Source organism: Plenodomus lingam (assembly GCF_022343315.1).
Source record: "Plenodomus lingam strain CAN1 chromosome Unknown contig_18, whole genome shotgun sequence".
Classification (NCBI taxonomy): domain Eukaryota; kingdom Fungi; phylum Ascomycota; class Dothideomycetes; order Pleosporales; family Leptosphaeriaceae; genus Plenodomus; species Plenodomus lingam.
Genome location: NW_027093935.1, coordinates 56,398 through 71,161, shown reverse-complemented (window position 1 = coordinate 71,161; position 14,764 = coordinate 56,398). Strand labels below are relative to the sequence as shown.

The 14,764-nt window shown below is 41.5% G+C and overlaps 5 protein-coding genes across 5 annotated transcripts; 4 read left to right on the top strand and 1 right to left on the bottom strand.

The window, feature by feature from the left end:
- Positions 1-123: 123 nt before the first annotated feature.
- On the top strand, positions 124-900 carry IAQ61_003496 (uncharacterized protein; the record flags this gene model as incomplete). Its single annotated transcript, XM_003836909.1, has 1 exon — positions 124-900. One exon carries the CDS (start codon positions 124-126, stop codon positions 898-900), a length of 777 nt encoding a protein of 258 aa, XP_003836957.1.
- A 112-nt stretch (positions 901-1,012) lies between these two features.
- On the bottom strand, positions 1,013-1,955 carry IAQ61_003495 (uncharacterized protein; the record flags this gene model as incomplete). The annotated part of the gene is made up of 2 exons (XM_066095991.1): positions 1,013-1,435; positions 1,953-1,955. 2 exons carry the CDS (start codon positions 1,953-1,955, stop codon positions 1,013-1,015), a joined length of 426 nt encoding a protein of 141 aa, XP_065953867.1.
- A 958-nt stretch (positions 1,956-2,913) lies between these two features.
- IAQ61_003494 (uncharacterized protein) lies at positions 2,914-4,092 on the top strand (the record flags this gene model as incomplete). Its single annotated transcript, XM_066095990.1, has 2 exons — positions 2,914-3,223; positions 3,278-4,092. The coding sequence occupies 2 exons, from the start codon at positions 2,914-2,916 to the stop codon at positions 4,090-4,092; spliced, it is 1,125 nt and encodes a 374-aa protein (XP_065953866.1).
- Positions 4,093-4,368: 276 nt separating this feature from the next.
- Positions 4,369-5,293, top strand: IAQ61_003493 (uncharacterized protein; the record flags this gene model as incomplete). Its single annotated transcript, XM_066095989.1, has 2 exons — positions 4,369-5,139; positions 5,195-5,293. The coding sequence occupies 2 exons, from the start codon at positions 4,369-4,371 to the stop codon at positions 5,291-5,293; spliced, it is 870 nt and encodes a 289-aa protein (XP_065953865.1).
- A 390-nt stretch (positions 5,294-5,683) lies between these two features.
- Positions 5,684-7,390, top strand: IAQ61_003492 (uncharacterized protein; the record flags this gene model as incomplete). The annotated part of the gene is made up of 1 exon (XM_003836906.1): positions 5,684-7,390. One exon carries the CDS (start codon positions 5,684-5,686, stop codon positions 7,388-7,390), a length of 1,707 nt encoding a protein of 568 aa, XP_003836954.1.
- Between the last annotated feature and the right edge of the window lie 7,374 nt (positions 7,391-14,764).

The following is a 14,764-nucleotide window of genomic DNA, read 5'->3' as shown; positions in this document are numbered from 1 at the left end:
TGAACCTTGGGTCTCTCACTCGATCAAGAATTCCAATATCTGCAAGTTCCCCATGGTGGCAGCGCCGTTCACGATTCTGCAGCAGCATGCGCTATTTGTTCCCTTTGAACCACAATAACAAGCATGTATCCTCGAGGCACAGTACATAACCGGACCCAGAGCGCAATTTATCACGACATCAAGTATGAACTCGACAACCTTCCAGCAGTCGCGTGTGCATTGTCGGACGCGAACACTACCTGGTCCTCTTACTACTACAAGCGTTTCACCACGAGTATGCGTCCATTTCGCAGACGCAATGAAGACGCAGAATTCTACACGTATCAGGAACTCCGCAATCATGACCAGGAGATAGGTGTGGGCTCGAAATCACCCACCATGACCGGATCCCCCCTTGACTTGACACCGCAAGATGCAGTGCAATTCAACAGCAGTCTTTCGGAACGTAGGCCAACGGTGCCCTTGCCACAAGTATACCATCAATCATCGTTTGCAACGCATACGCCTCTCTACACCGACCATGGAACACAGACTTCAAGCACACCGTCGCCATGCTACTCCACCATCAAAACTTCGTCACAGAGTTCCGACTTTGCCGTCCCAGAACACCGCTGGTACAATGGCGATGATGTTGAGCTACAAGCTATTGCGTACGACGATGGACATCGATATCCGCCAGGTGTTGTTGTAATCAAGACGATTGACGATGAAGGCAAGGAGATTATCGACGAGTTCAGCTTTAACAAGGACAAGAGAGACAAGATGCCACTTAGACGTGAGTGGGATAGGTTAGACGGTACTGGGGTGAAAGAAGGCGCCGTGGTAAAAATCGCAGGCAAATTTGTCAATACCCTGACACGGGTGATGTATGAGTGGAAAGGTCATGGCTCACGGTACTGATTCAGAATTGGAATCTTTACTTTCCAGCAGCACAACAAACACATCTATCCGCTTGATGCAAGCCGTGGGCCCATGTCCCTCTCAGCAAAACTTTCCACGCAATCCTCTTAATTCAGGTATGCATCTCCAACACCACACCATGCGGCCCACCATCCTGCTTCGGGTAATCCAGCTCAAACCAATAATACTCAAAATCCCTCTCCTCATCAGCAGGCAACAACAGGAACTGCGCAATTTGACCTTTTGGGCACGGAAACCACTTGGAAAATGCCGTGCTTACGCTACCCGCCTGGGTCAGCAGATACGTCGCCATATAATCTGTGACATTGGGCCGGCTGTTCCAGGTATCGGTGTCCTTGTTGATGGTGGGCTGCAGGCGCGAAATGTTCAATGCATAAGGAGGCATGCCGGAAAGGGAGTAAGGAGCGTTCTTTTGAGGCGACGTGTTGATAAGGAAGTTTAGGCGGCAAATGGCTGCTTCGTTGTCTGGGACATCGAAAGAGATTTCGACATGTTTCGAGAGCCCTGTGGCGTTCTACGGGTGTGGAGGGCGATGTTAGTGGAAGGGGCGCGGGGCATGGGGTATGGGGAGCAAGGAGGCAAGAAGGTGGAGACGAACGAAGTAGCTGACGGTTGCATCGAATTGGGTGTCGAAATGGGTGTCGGGCTGTGATTGCTTTAGGGCAATGAGGAGGTGGGGAAACTCGGTGTGGATCAGAGTAGCTGTTGATGAGGCTCCGAAGAGCACTGCTAGAAGAGTGAGAGCGCGCATCTTTCAGAGGTTGACAAGGCAAGAGCTGAAGTCAACGTTCTCGGCAATGTTTCTTCCTTGAACTGTACAGACACAACGGCGTATGTATCGTGTTCTTATATCCACGCATCTACGGCGGTGCAAATAGTCATTGCAATGGTGCCGTCTGAAAAAGACAAGAAAATGCAACCAAGGAGGTGGTACCCTTGCGCCATGTCGGTGCAACAAACATGTGCAATGCCCTGTCGCGTGTCGTTGGACCCACGCTCCTTTAGTCCAACGTGCAACGAACCCACAATACCATTTGTGAGAGTTGGTGGGAAAGCTACCCAATGATGGCGCCCGGGCGAACAATCTAGTCAGGCCTGTGTTGAGCGAATTACTGCAAGGTACAAACTTTGTCCTCACGCTCTTTGCTTTCGACCTGGCCTTTTGACGCGGAGTTACAGTTACCGGCCAGTTGCTAGGAGAGGATGTCAGGGTCGGGAAATAGAGGAGATCTGATGTGTAGATTGGCGGTGCTAGTTGGTTGGGGAGGCTGTACTCCTACAATGTGGTCTGGGTACCTGCATGGGCCTGGAGGTAGTATGTCTGTGTGAGGGATGGAACCATTCGGTCTCACATGGTACGCTGGCTAGAATCTGGGGATGGTAGCATGGGACACAAAGCAAGCTTAATATTGCTTGAGGGTACTACACGGGACGTGGTACATCGGCTAGGTACAGTGACTGAGCTGAGAGCCAAGCGTGTAGTAGAGAGAGTGCTGTGCCACGGGGTTTCCCGGCTCCTCGGTCATGAGAACTGGGAAGAATTGAGAGATCATCTTGCAGATGGCCGATTTGATGGCAGCCTAGGCCTGTTGATACGGCGAGATGAGAGCTACTGAGTATCGCCATGGCGTTGTGATGCACGGAAGCGGCGTACCTATGTCTTTCGCCGCGTCCCACATGTGCAAGTGGGGAGGAACAAACACAATCAGCAATTGGCCCTAGCATCAGTTTCTATGGTTTCTCATGCGGCCACATGATATGATTCTTCCGAGCCTAAGCAGGTGATGGTCGTGATTGTGCTGGAGAGGAGTTGAGGCTGACATTGGGGGTGTTCGCGATTGGGCCGTGGGTCTCGGCATGTTCGCGACGTCACTTCCAACGTTCCTCGTCCCAGTCCTCTCGCCATCGAGATCATCTACGCACACAAAGTAACCTCGCACATCCATCTGCACCGTTATATTGCAAATCAATGTACGCGCCCGATGTGATGATATGGCGTCGCTTCCAAGCTCGCGATCCGCCTTGAGGATATCGTCGCGGGCCATCGGCCAACTTCGCATTCCTCAGACGCGTCGAAGTTTGTACCTTGCACCGCCATTTCTCCTTGATGACTACATTCCGCGCTATCAACTCTTGTCCTCGGTAGATGCGTCGAAAAAGCGATCCCTCGCATACGGCCATCTGCGTAACTGTAATCTGTGCCCGAGGCGGTGCGGGGTGAACCGCTACGAGAAAACAGGAGTTTGCTTGATAGGCGCTGAGACGGTCAAGGTCAACACTATTGCTCCGCACTTTGGAGAAGGTAAGACGACCTATATCTCGTGGCCAATAGAAGTGACTGACAAGACCCATGTAGAGCCATGTTTTCAGGGCCACAACGGGTCAGGATCGGTCTTCTTTAGTGGCTGCTCTCTTCGATGCGTGTTCTGCCAGAATTTCGACATATCCCATCAGCGCAAAGGCTTTGATCTGACGCCCGAGGCATTGGGGGAGTGGTATATCAAGCTGCAAGATGTGGGCCGTGTGCACAATATCAATCTCGTTACACCCGAGCACGTTGTCCCGCAAGTGGTGCTGTCCATTCTCCATGCGCGCGAGATTGGCCTCCGCATACCGATCCTTTACAACACATCGTCCTATGATTCACTGGAAAGTATCGAGCTGCTTGACGGATTGGTGGACATGTATCTGCCAGACTTCAAGGTGTGGAACAACGAGACCGGAAAGAGGTTGCTCAAGGCAGATGATTATGTCAAGACTGCCATGGAGAGCGTCAAGGCCATGCACGAGCAAGTTGGTGATCTCTGCTTCACGGGAGACGGTATTGCCAAGAAGGGTGTCTTGGTCCGGCATCTGGTCATGCCAGGTCTGGCAGACGAAAGCAAAGAGATCATGAGATGGCTTGCCAATCACGTTAGCAAAGATATGATGGTGCACATCATGGAGCAGTATTTTCCTCGCGCACACGTTGGCAAAGCGCGTCGAGGACGGCGGGACACGGCAGAAGCAGGCGGCGACCAAGCCTCGTCTGCCCCGCAGAAAGACGTGCGGTATGCGGACATCAATCGCGCGGTCGAGCTGAGTGAAGTGGCGGAAGTGAAGAAGGCTGCAGGGGATGCGGGCTTGTGGAGGTTTGTTGAAGTGGCCAGACACGGTGGTTTCAACATCTGAGGAAGCGACGATGATGCTCCGAGGAAGCGACCACAGGGCTCTGAGGAAGCTACGATGAATCTCTGGGAAGCTACGATGAATCTCTGGGAAGCTACGATGAATCTCTGGGAAGCTACGATGAATCTCTGGGAAGCGGTAATCGAACAAAATCAATCCATCCCCTTCACTCCCTACACAATCCAACCCTTCGACACGCACACGCATACCAAACACTGCAGAATGCCTATTGATTCGCACATCCCTACCCCACACACACCAGTGCCCACACCCACAACCATGGACTTTGTCACAGACATAGAGCGTGCCATTCACGGCCTCAAGGTGGATCGTGACACCTGGGCAGCCCTTGCCCTGCAGTACAAAGCAGCCTTCGAAGCGCAAACACGTCGCCTGCAAGAGCTCCAGGGCGTGTGCTTTGCCACTCAGGCCGAGTTGGAGAACGAGCGAGCGCAACAACGATTACCTCACGCCGCCATAGATGAAGCCGAAAAGGATGACCTAGAAAGCCTGGATGGCAATAAAAGCCCTGGACATGAGTCTTCCTATGGTACCGCAGTCATCTACTCACCACAGAAGCTCCAGCTGTCAAACGACTGTGCGAACCCGCTATTCGATGCAGTTCAGCATTGCGTTCGACAGCGCAACTACAACACTGCCCTTGCGGAAGTCGAGCGACTACTGCGTGGTCCGCTCAGTCCAAAAGCGCGTACCGAGGGACTGCTACTCAAAAGCGACATCTTGCGACCTATGGGACCCAATGAGCTCTACAATGCCTTGGCAGCTTGTAGCGAAGCACTGGAGCTCTGTGATCGTGTCTCAGGACTCGAGGCGTTTTTGTCCAGAATTCACCACCAGCGTGGCCTGCTTTACTATGATCTACACATGTACCGTTCAACTCTTGGTGCTACCAGCGCTGCTTCCAGCATCAGCCCCGATTACGGACAAGGCGCTGAGAGGACTCGTTCTACCACACGTCGCTCTGGCTTTGACGAGGACCGTACGATCAACGAAGAGTTGCTAGCCAAGATCGAAGTGATGGGAACACGGGTAGATTTACCACAGTCTGTTTCCAGTGACCTCGTGATACTGACATGGAACTTAGACACGTCGTCAGACGAGCGCTCAATTCAGACAGCACGCCGCTGCCAAGGCGAAGCGCATGTCCCTGCCACATCGTTGGACGTCACCCAGAATCGAGTGAGAAGGAAATCATCTTTCTTGGCTAATCATGGAGAACATTTGTCTGTAATGAGCTGAGCTATACCAAGTCCCTAATGCTCGTCCTGTAACAAGTGTAATGGCCGATCTGTCGATTACAGTGTAGCATATTTGTAAGTTTATTGACACAATGAGATCGCTTAATCCAACGTAAAGAATGCTTCAATGCCGTCTTTTCATTGTTCTATCAGCGCTACTTCAGAGGTGCACAAAGAAACAACAGCCATTCAGCTCAGACAAAGCAAGGACTTTGCCCACCAACATTGTCCACATGGTCTAATCGAAGTAGAAGTAGTCAAGGCATGGGAATGTCTTCTAGAAATTGAGTTCCGTGCACCCAAACACTCCCAAATATTCTAATAGAAGTTTCGTCATGTCCGACAAGTCCACCCCTACCAGCAACTCACCTCGTCAGGCCCATAGCCGATCCGTTTCGGTGAGCGCAGAACCTTCTTTTGCAAACCTACGGGCCCCCACTTCCCCACGTCGACCTGAACCATCTTCATTGTATCCAAAAACATGGGAATACAACAGAGAGCCTGTTAACAAGCTTCCTGAAGACGTCAAACCTGCCTGGGGACGCGATGAAACCCACAACAAAGTATCTGTCGTAGCGCCGCGGCAGGGTCATGAGGGCTCTAGGAATATTATCTCACCCAGGCTTCAACCCAGGCTTGCACGCCTAAGTCTATCAGAGATAAAAACAATCACTTTCGATCCAATTCAGGAAACACCTCCGTCGCCTTATCATGAAGCGCCTCCCAAGGAAAAATCGAGTTACGAATATGCAATCAACGATCTGTTGACCCGGACCGACCACGCTGATCAGAGCCGTGTTACAGAGACGGACTACTATGACCTACTGTCAAAACTGAAGGCATCCAACATGATACAGCCAATACTACCACTCCCGGAGGATCGAATCTCCTGCGTTGGAAGCGACATTCCTGACGAGGATGAAGAGGGGGACGTCCCTGAGGATAGTATTCCTACCTACTTGAAGAAGCATGATGCCTATGAAACAAAGATGCGCTTGATTCAGCTCCGGACAATTCTGATGCGCTGTCAAGTCCTCCAAAGCGCTGTGATTAACATTGAGCGCAAACCATGGATACCATCCGTAGAGAATCAGGCTAACACTTACTACTCGAAGATGCGGAAGCTTGCCTACAGGGCCCGCGAGCTTGCTGAACGTCTTGAGAGTCGCGAGTTGCAAGCCCGCTGCGAATACTGGGCCGGCCGTGGCCATGGTGGAACACATGACTTCGAATCTGCTAAGGAATGCTTTGCTCTTGCGATGAATCTTGACGTGGAAAATGGTACTTTGCCCAACGGTGAACCGAGACTGAGAGGACTGAGACCGAATGAGAAGGAGGACGTTCGCTTCCTCTTCGGTTATGCATCGCAGCACGAGGAGGAGTGGCGGCGGAGAATTAAAGATGTACACGAAGCTGCACCAGTGCAAGTTGGGCAAAGCAACCTGCGAGATGAAAAGTGCTTGGATTGGAGCAACATATCAAAACTGGCATGGCGCCCGGAACGCGATCGCATCATGGGTCATGTCAACTTGCCAAAGGTTGTACCCAATCTAAAAGCCATGAAGCCCGAATTCAGCAACGACTCTTTCGAGCCACAACAGATACAACTCAAAGCCATTCATGATGTGGAACTGAGAAGAAGACCACTAAGCGATGCAGAGCAGAGATACATAAAAAAGGATGGCAAAAGGCAAAGCCAACGGCGAGACCATACAACCCGAGTCGGCATCAGACCCACCCCGAGGACATATTCCATTCAAAGCCGTCGACCTGAGATGTCCCACGCTTCTTCTCTAAGGTCTGTCAATAGTTCGGCGTCTTACGCAAGTTTCAGGAAACCTCTACGACTACAAGACGAACTGGCAGACTTGGGGGATTGGCATGCCAGAACCCCATCATCATCAGGAAGTTGCAAGACATATACACCGAAAAGTGAACTACAGCAGCGTCGAAACGTAAACCTCGATTCGATCGATACTAGCGACTTTGAACATCGCATGAATTTAGGGAAGGCCGTGCATGGGGAAGATCCAGAGGTGTAGCAGGGTATATTGCGTATTATTAATCAGATCTAATAGGTATATCAAGGCCACGCGCGTGATGGCCGTGTTCGTGTAAACTGCCATCCTAACTATGAAATATTGGTGATCACGAGCTTAGGAATAACTTAGCAAATTAATTATTAGATTATAACTATTAGGATAGAGCATAAATATAGCTCTCAAGACTAGTAATTTACTTAATCTAGAGAAGTATACCAAACTTAATATTAACATAAGCTCCTATTAAGGTACTATTGTAGAAAAGAGAATAAAAGCTTAATCTTTATCTCTTTCTACTTACCTAATCTATATAAGGATCTATGTTCTCCTATATATTATAGGAAGGTTGTTTCCTGCTAGGAAATAACTCTTAAGAGGACTATGCGCTACTAGCGTCTCGCAGGAAATAACTATGCGAGGAAAATTAAAACCTAAAACCTATTTCCTGTGACCCCTACTACCTAAAACCTGTTTCCTGCAACCCCTACCTAAAACCTATTTCCTACAAACCTAGACCTAAAACCTGTTTCCTGTAAACCTAGACCTAAAACCTATTTCCTGCGACCCCTACTACACAAAACCTATTTCCTGTAAACCTAGACCTAGAACCTGTTTCCTATAAACCTAGACCTAGAACCTATTTCCTATAACCCCTACCTAAAACCTATTTACTATAAACCTAGACCTAGAACCTATCTCCTATAACCCCTACCACCTATTTCCTTATAAAAGTCCTACCTTTAGTAAAGAATTCTACATATTATAGACAAGTTATTTCCTACTAGAAAATAACTCTAAAAAGGACTATGTATTACTAGCGTGTGGCAGGAAATAACTATACAAGGAAAATTAAAACCTAAAACCTATTTCCTATAACCCCTACTACCTAAAACCTGTTTCCTGCGACCCCTGCCTAAAACCTGTTTCCTGCAAACCTAGACCTAAAACCTATTTCCTGTAAACCTAGACCTAAAACCTGTTTCCTACAAACCTAGACCTAAAACCTATTTCCTATAAACCTAGACCTAAAACCTATTTCCTATAAACCTAGACCTAAAACCTATTACCTATAACCCCTACTACCTATTTCCTTATAAAGGTCCTACCTTTAGTAAAGAATTCTTCTTATATAGACTATTATTTAAGGGTATAGTATTTATAAAAATTATTTCTATTACTAATAGAGTAATATAGAGGTCTTAATATAGATAGAGGGTTTACTTAAGGGTAATAGGGTTAGTAGCTATATTATAAATACACCCTATTACCCTTACTAAAATATCCCCCTTTTATACCTTACTATACCTGCACTTACATAACTAATTATATGTGTTAATAATAACTATTATCTATATACTTAACTATAGGATAGTAATACTACTATATATAGTGCCTATCTCTAAGGTAGTCTTAGCCCTAAACGCCCCCTTAATAGTTAATTTAAGGGCCTTATCTTTGTTAACTTGCACCTCCTCTACTCTCCTTATTACTAGGGGGGTGCCCTAGTAACTATATAACTATTAGCTTTACAGTAAATTATCTTAATATATATATACCTATTAAGTATTAGTAGTAGTCGCTCCCCTAAATACTAATTAACCTACTCTAAGAAAAGAAACTCTTATAGTAGTAGACGCTCTTTAATAAATACTATAAAAAGTAGCTTAATATATTACGCTAGGGATATTATATCCTTATTATACTCTACTACTATCTCTAACTACTGCGTAACTTATGTCTAGGTTACCTATTTAAACTAGACGTTTACTCTAATACTCTTTAGAAGAAGCCTAAAGATCCTAACTATACTAAAGCATTTCTTTATAGTGTTCTACTTCTTACCCTAATCTAGTAAACCCCTAAATAGCTTATATAGTTCTAGGTTATCTCTCTTATTAGGTATATAACTATTATTAGACGCCTATATAACCTTAAAGAGGTAGTCCTTTACTATAGATTTATATCCTATACCTCTTACACCTATACTACAGGCTATACTATAAATTATCTTCTTAAGAGAAAGATATTCCTTATAGAGGATATCTAGCTTCTATCTTTACTATATCTCCTCTATAAAGCTCTTAATCCTGCTCTTTTATGCGTCTATAAGATAGTACTAGAACGTCTCCTACTATAGTATAGTAAGCCCTATTTTATCTACTATATTATATCCCTCCTACTAAGAGTAGATAAGTTATAAGTTTATTAGATTAGGACCTAAATTATCTATCTAGAATGCGTGCGCTACTAGGGTTATATAGGCTATTATTACTTATTTAAACTACTTCTTTGCCTTATAATGCTGCCTCTTCTACCTAATAATAAATGCCTGCTAATCTAGAAAGGCCTTTCTAGACCTAACTACCTCTATATTTAATATTATCTAGGCCACAATATTAACCCCTATACCTAGGAGGCTCCTTATAAAATTCTAATAATATTACTACTTATTTATAAGGGTTACCTCTGCCTTTATAGACTTCTAATCCTATTTACTAGTAATAGTTTAGACTAATATAGGGTTTATTATTTTAACTAGGGCCTTATTTACTTACTTTATACTTTTTTCTTTTATACTACGTTTCCTTTTATACCTACCTATATTTGCTACCTTACTCTCTTTAGGTACTATTACTAGAATAACTAACTAGCTACAACCCTATATACCTTAACTATTACTATCTCTTTCTTTAGCTTTAGTTTCTAGGTTGTTATAGATATTATTAATTACCTTAATTAACTTCTAGCGGTTTATATTGCAATATATCTAAACTAAGGCGTAGTATAGATCTCTAGTAATTAAAGCCTTAGTAGGATTAAAATTATTAGCAACCTAGCTATATATAACTAGACTAGCACATAATAGCACACTATCTACGCCTAAGATTGCGTTTACCTGCTTAATATTATTTAATAGGTTAACTAGTATAAATAGTAGTTTACTTATTATAAAGAGAGTATAGTATTATATACTAAGTAGAAGGTTATAGTGTGTAAGGAAGGAGAAAGGTTTAAAGTTACAAGGTGCAAGTGTTCTACTACTACCCTAACGCTAAAACAGTTAGATCTAGTAGGTTAGACGTTTTATAGTAATTTAGGGTCTAATTCTTAGTTAAAATAAGTAGTATCCTATCTTTACCCTCCTTTTTAAAATATTTTCACCTTACTTATATACTACTACCTATTAGCTTCTATCTCTTCCTCTATTATAAGCATTGCTAATTATCTTACTATTTATCATAAACTAGGATTTAGGATTATAGTATGCAAATATTATTATTATTGCCTTATCCTATCTTATATCTTTTAGCACTTTTCTAGCAAGCATGCTAATTATATGGATCGCCTTAAGCGTAAAATACTTTAGGACTTTATTAATAGCTAGATAGATAATCTTTATAAAGATATTACTAATATCCTGCTACCTCCTTAGCTATATACTATTATTAAGTCCTTCTAACTTTATTATAATTCCCTTAAATATAATAATTATAGCTATATTATAATAGAGTAGAGTATAGAGGGAAATATAAAAACCTACATATTATAGGAAAGTCGTTTCCTGCTAGGAAATAACTCTAAAGAGGACTATGCGCTACTAGCGTCTTGCAGGAAATAACCGTGCGAGGAAAATTAAAACCCAAAACCTGTTTCCTGCGACCCCTACTACCTAAAACCTATTTCCTGCAACCCCTACCTAAAACCTGTTTCCTGCAAACCTAGACCTAAAACCTGTTTCCTGTAAACCTAGACCTAAAACCTGTTTCCTGCAAACCTAGACCTAAAACCTGTTTCCTGCAAACCTAGACCTAAAACCTGTTTCCTGTAAACCTAGACCTAAAACCTATTTCCTGTTAACCTAGACCTAAAACCTATTTCCTGCAAACCTAGACCTAAAACCTGTTTCCTGCAAACCTAGACCTAAAACCTATTTCCTACGACCCCTACTACCTAAAACCCGTTTCCTACAAACCTAGACCTAAAACCCGTCTTCTACAACCCCTACTACCTATTTCCTTATAAAAGTCCTACCTTTAGTAAAGAATTCTTCTTACATAGACTATTATTTAAGGGTGCAGTATTTATTAAAATTATTTCTATTACTAATAGAGTAATATAGAGGTCTTAATATAGATAGAGGGTTTACTTAAGGGTAATAGGGTTAGTAGCTACGTTATAAATACACCCTATTACCCTTACTAAAATATCCCCCTCCTATACCTTACTACACCTGCACTTGCACAACTAATTATATGTGTTAATAATAACTATTATCTATATACTTAACTATAGGATAGTAATACTACTATATATAGTGCCTATCTCTAAGGTAGTCTTAGCCCTAAACGCCCCCTTAATAGTTAATTTAAGGGCCTTATCTTTGTTGACTTGCACCTCCTCTACTCTCCTTATTACTAGGGGGGTGCCCTAGTAACTATATAACTATTAGCTTTATAGTAAATTATCTTAATATATATATACCTATTAAGTATTAGTAGTAGTTGCTCCCCTAAATACTAATTAACCTACTCTAAGAAAAGAAACTCTTATAGTAGTAGACGCTCTTTAATAAATACTATAAAAAGTAGCTTAATATATTACGCTAGGGATATTATATCCTTATTATACTCTACTACTATCTCTAACTACTGCGTAACTTATGTCTAGGTTACCTATTTAAACTAGACGTTTACTTTAATACTCTTTAGAAGAAGCCTAAAGATCCTAACTATACTAAAGCATTTCTTTATAGTGTTCTACTTCTTACCCTAATCTAGTAAACCCCTAAATAGCTTATATAGTTCTAGGTTATCTCTCTTATTAGGTATATAACTATTATTAGACGCCTATATAACCTTAAAGAGGTAGTCCTTTACTATAGATTTATATCCTATACCTCTTACACCTATACTACAGGCTATACTATAAATTATCTTCTTAAGAGAAAGATATTCCTTATAGAGGATATCTAGCTTCTATCTTTACTATATCTCCTCTATAAAGCTCTTAATCCTGCTCTTTTATGCGTCTATAAGATAGTACTAGAACGTCTCCTACTATAGTATAGTAAGCCCTATTTTATCTACTATATTATATCCCTCCTACTAAGAGTAGATAAGTTATAAGTTTATTAGATTAGGACCTAAATTATCTATCTAGAATGCGTGCGCTACTAGGGTTATATAGGCTATTATTACTTATTTAAACTGCTTCTTTGCCTTATAATACTGCCTCTTCTACCTAATAATAATTGCCTACTAATCTAGAAAGTCCTCTCTAGACCTAACTACCTCTATATTTAATATTATCTAGGCTATAATATTAACCCCTATACCTAGGAGGCTCCTTGTAAAATTCTAATAATGTTGCTGCTTATTTATAAGGGTTACCTCTGCCTTTATAGACTCCTAATCCTATTTGCTAGTAATAGTTTAGACTAATACAAGGTTTATATTTTTAACTAGGGCCTTATTTACTTACTTTGTACTTTTTTCTTTTGTGCTATGTTTCCTTTTACGCCTACTTGTATTTGCTACCTTACTCTCCTTAGGTACTATTGCTAGAATAACTAACTAGCTGCAACCTTATATGCCTTAACTATTACTATCTCTTTCTTTAGCTTTAGTTACTAGGTTATTATAGATATTATTAATTACCTTAATTAACTTCTAGCAGTTTGTGTTGCAATATATCTAAACTAAGGTGTAGTATAGATCTCTAGTAATTAAAGCCTTAGTAGGATTAAAATTATTAGCAACTTAGCTATATATAACTAGACTAGCACGTAATAGCATACTATCTACACCTAAGATTATGTTTACCTACTTAATATTATTTAATAGGTTAACTAGTACAAATAGTAGTTTACTTATTACAAAGAGAGTATAGTATTATTTACTAAGTAGAAGGTTATAGTGTGTAAGGAAGGAGAAAGGTTTAAAGTTATAAGGTGCAAGTGTTCTGCCACTACCCTAACGCTAAAATAGTTAGATTAGCTAAGTTAGACGTTTTATAGCAATTTAGGGTCTAATTCTTAGTTAAAATAAGTAGTGTCCTATCTTTACCCTGCTTTTTAAAATCTTTTTACCTTACTTGCATACTACTGCCTATTAGCTTCTATCTCTTCCTCTATTATAAGTATTGCTAATTATCTTACTATTTATCCTAAACTAGGATTTAGGATTATAGTATACAAATATTATTATTATTACCTTATCCTATCTTATATCTTTTAGCACTTTTCTAGCAAGCATGCTAATTATATAGATCGCCTTAAGCGCGAAATGCTTTAGGAATTTATTAATAGCTAGATAGATAATCTTTATAAAGATATTACTAATATCCTACTACCTCCTTAGCTATATACTATTATTAAGTCCCTCTAACTTTATTATAATTCCCTTAAATACAATAATTATAGCTATATTATAATAGAGTAGAGTATAGAGGGAAATATAAAAACCTATCTACGCTCCTATAGTGTCTTTATATCTAATATTAGGACTCTAGCTAGGAAAATATAGGCTACCTACTAGACTATTATTACTACCTAATAAATATTCTAGAGACATAGCCTGCCTACCTAAGCTACTAAGCATTTTAAGGTGTATAACCTAGTTACCCCTACTATAATCCTAACCCTAGAGCCTACGCTCTATACGCTAATTAACCTAGCTCTACTTACTATAGACTCTAGACCTATAACCCTACCTACTAAACTAATATAATATAATAGAATTAACAACTTAATGGTATAGCTAGAGGCTGCATAAACTTAGGTAGATATAGAAGAGGCAATAGCTACTACTATTATCCTACTAGCCTTACTACGCTAGACTAACCTATACCTTAAGCACACAAAATTTTAGCTCTACCTAGGGGGGCTAGACTAGGCAGAAATTTAGGAATATATTATCCCTACTACTACCCTAGCCCTTAATTACCTTAAAAAGTCTATTTAGAGCACTACGCTTGTATACTAGTATATAATAGCATCTATACTACGTTAGGTACGTATCTAGGTTATATAAGAGTATCTCTAATATATTCCTATAGCACCCCTTATCCTATACTTAGCTTTTAATAATAAGTATAGTAATATACTTATCTATATATTTATATTCTTTTACTAGGTTCTCTCTTAATAGCTTCCCTCCCTAATAACCCTTTCCCTTACTAAAAGACAAGTAGTAGCTTAGACTACTATTTAGACACACTTAGATAGCCTAAATAATAAATACCCTACTATTAATACCTACTATAAGTAACAAGTATTTACACTATTTAAAGAGCTCTATTATAACTTCTAGATGTCTCTTACTAAGTAAACTAGTATATATAGCAACTTTAACCTTACCCTTATTATACCCTTAG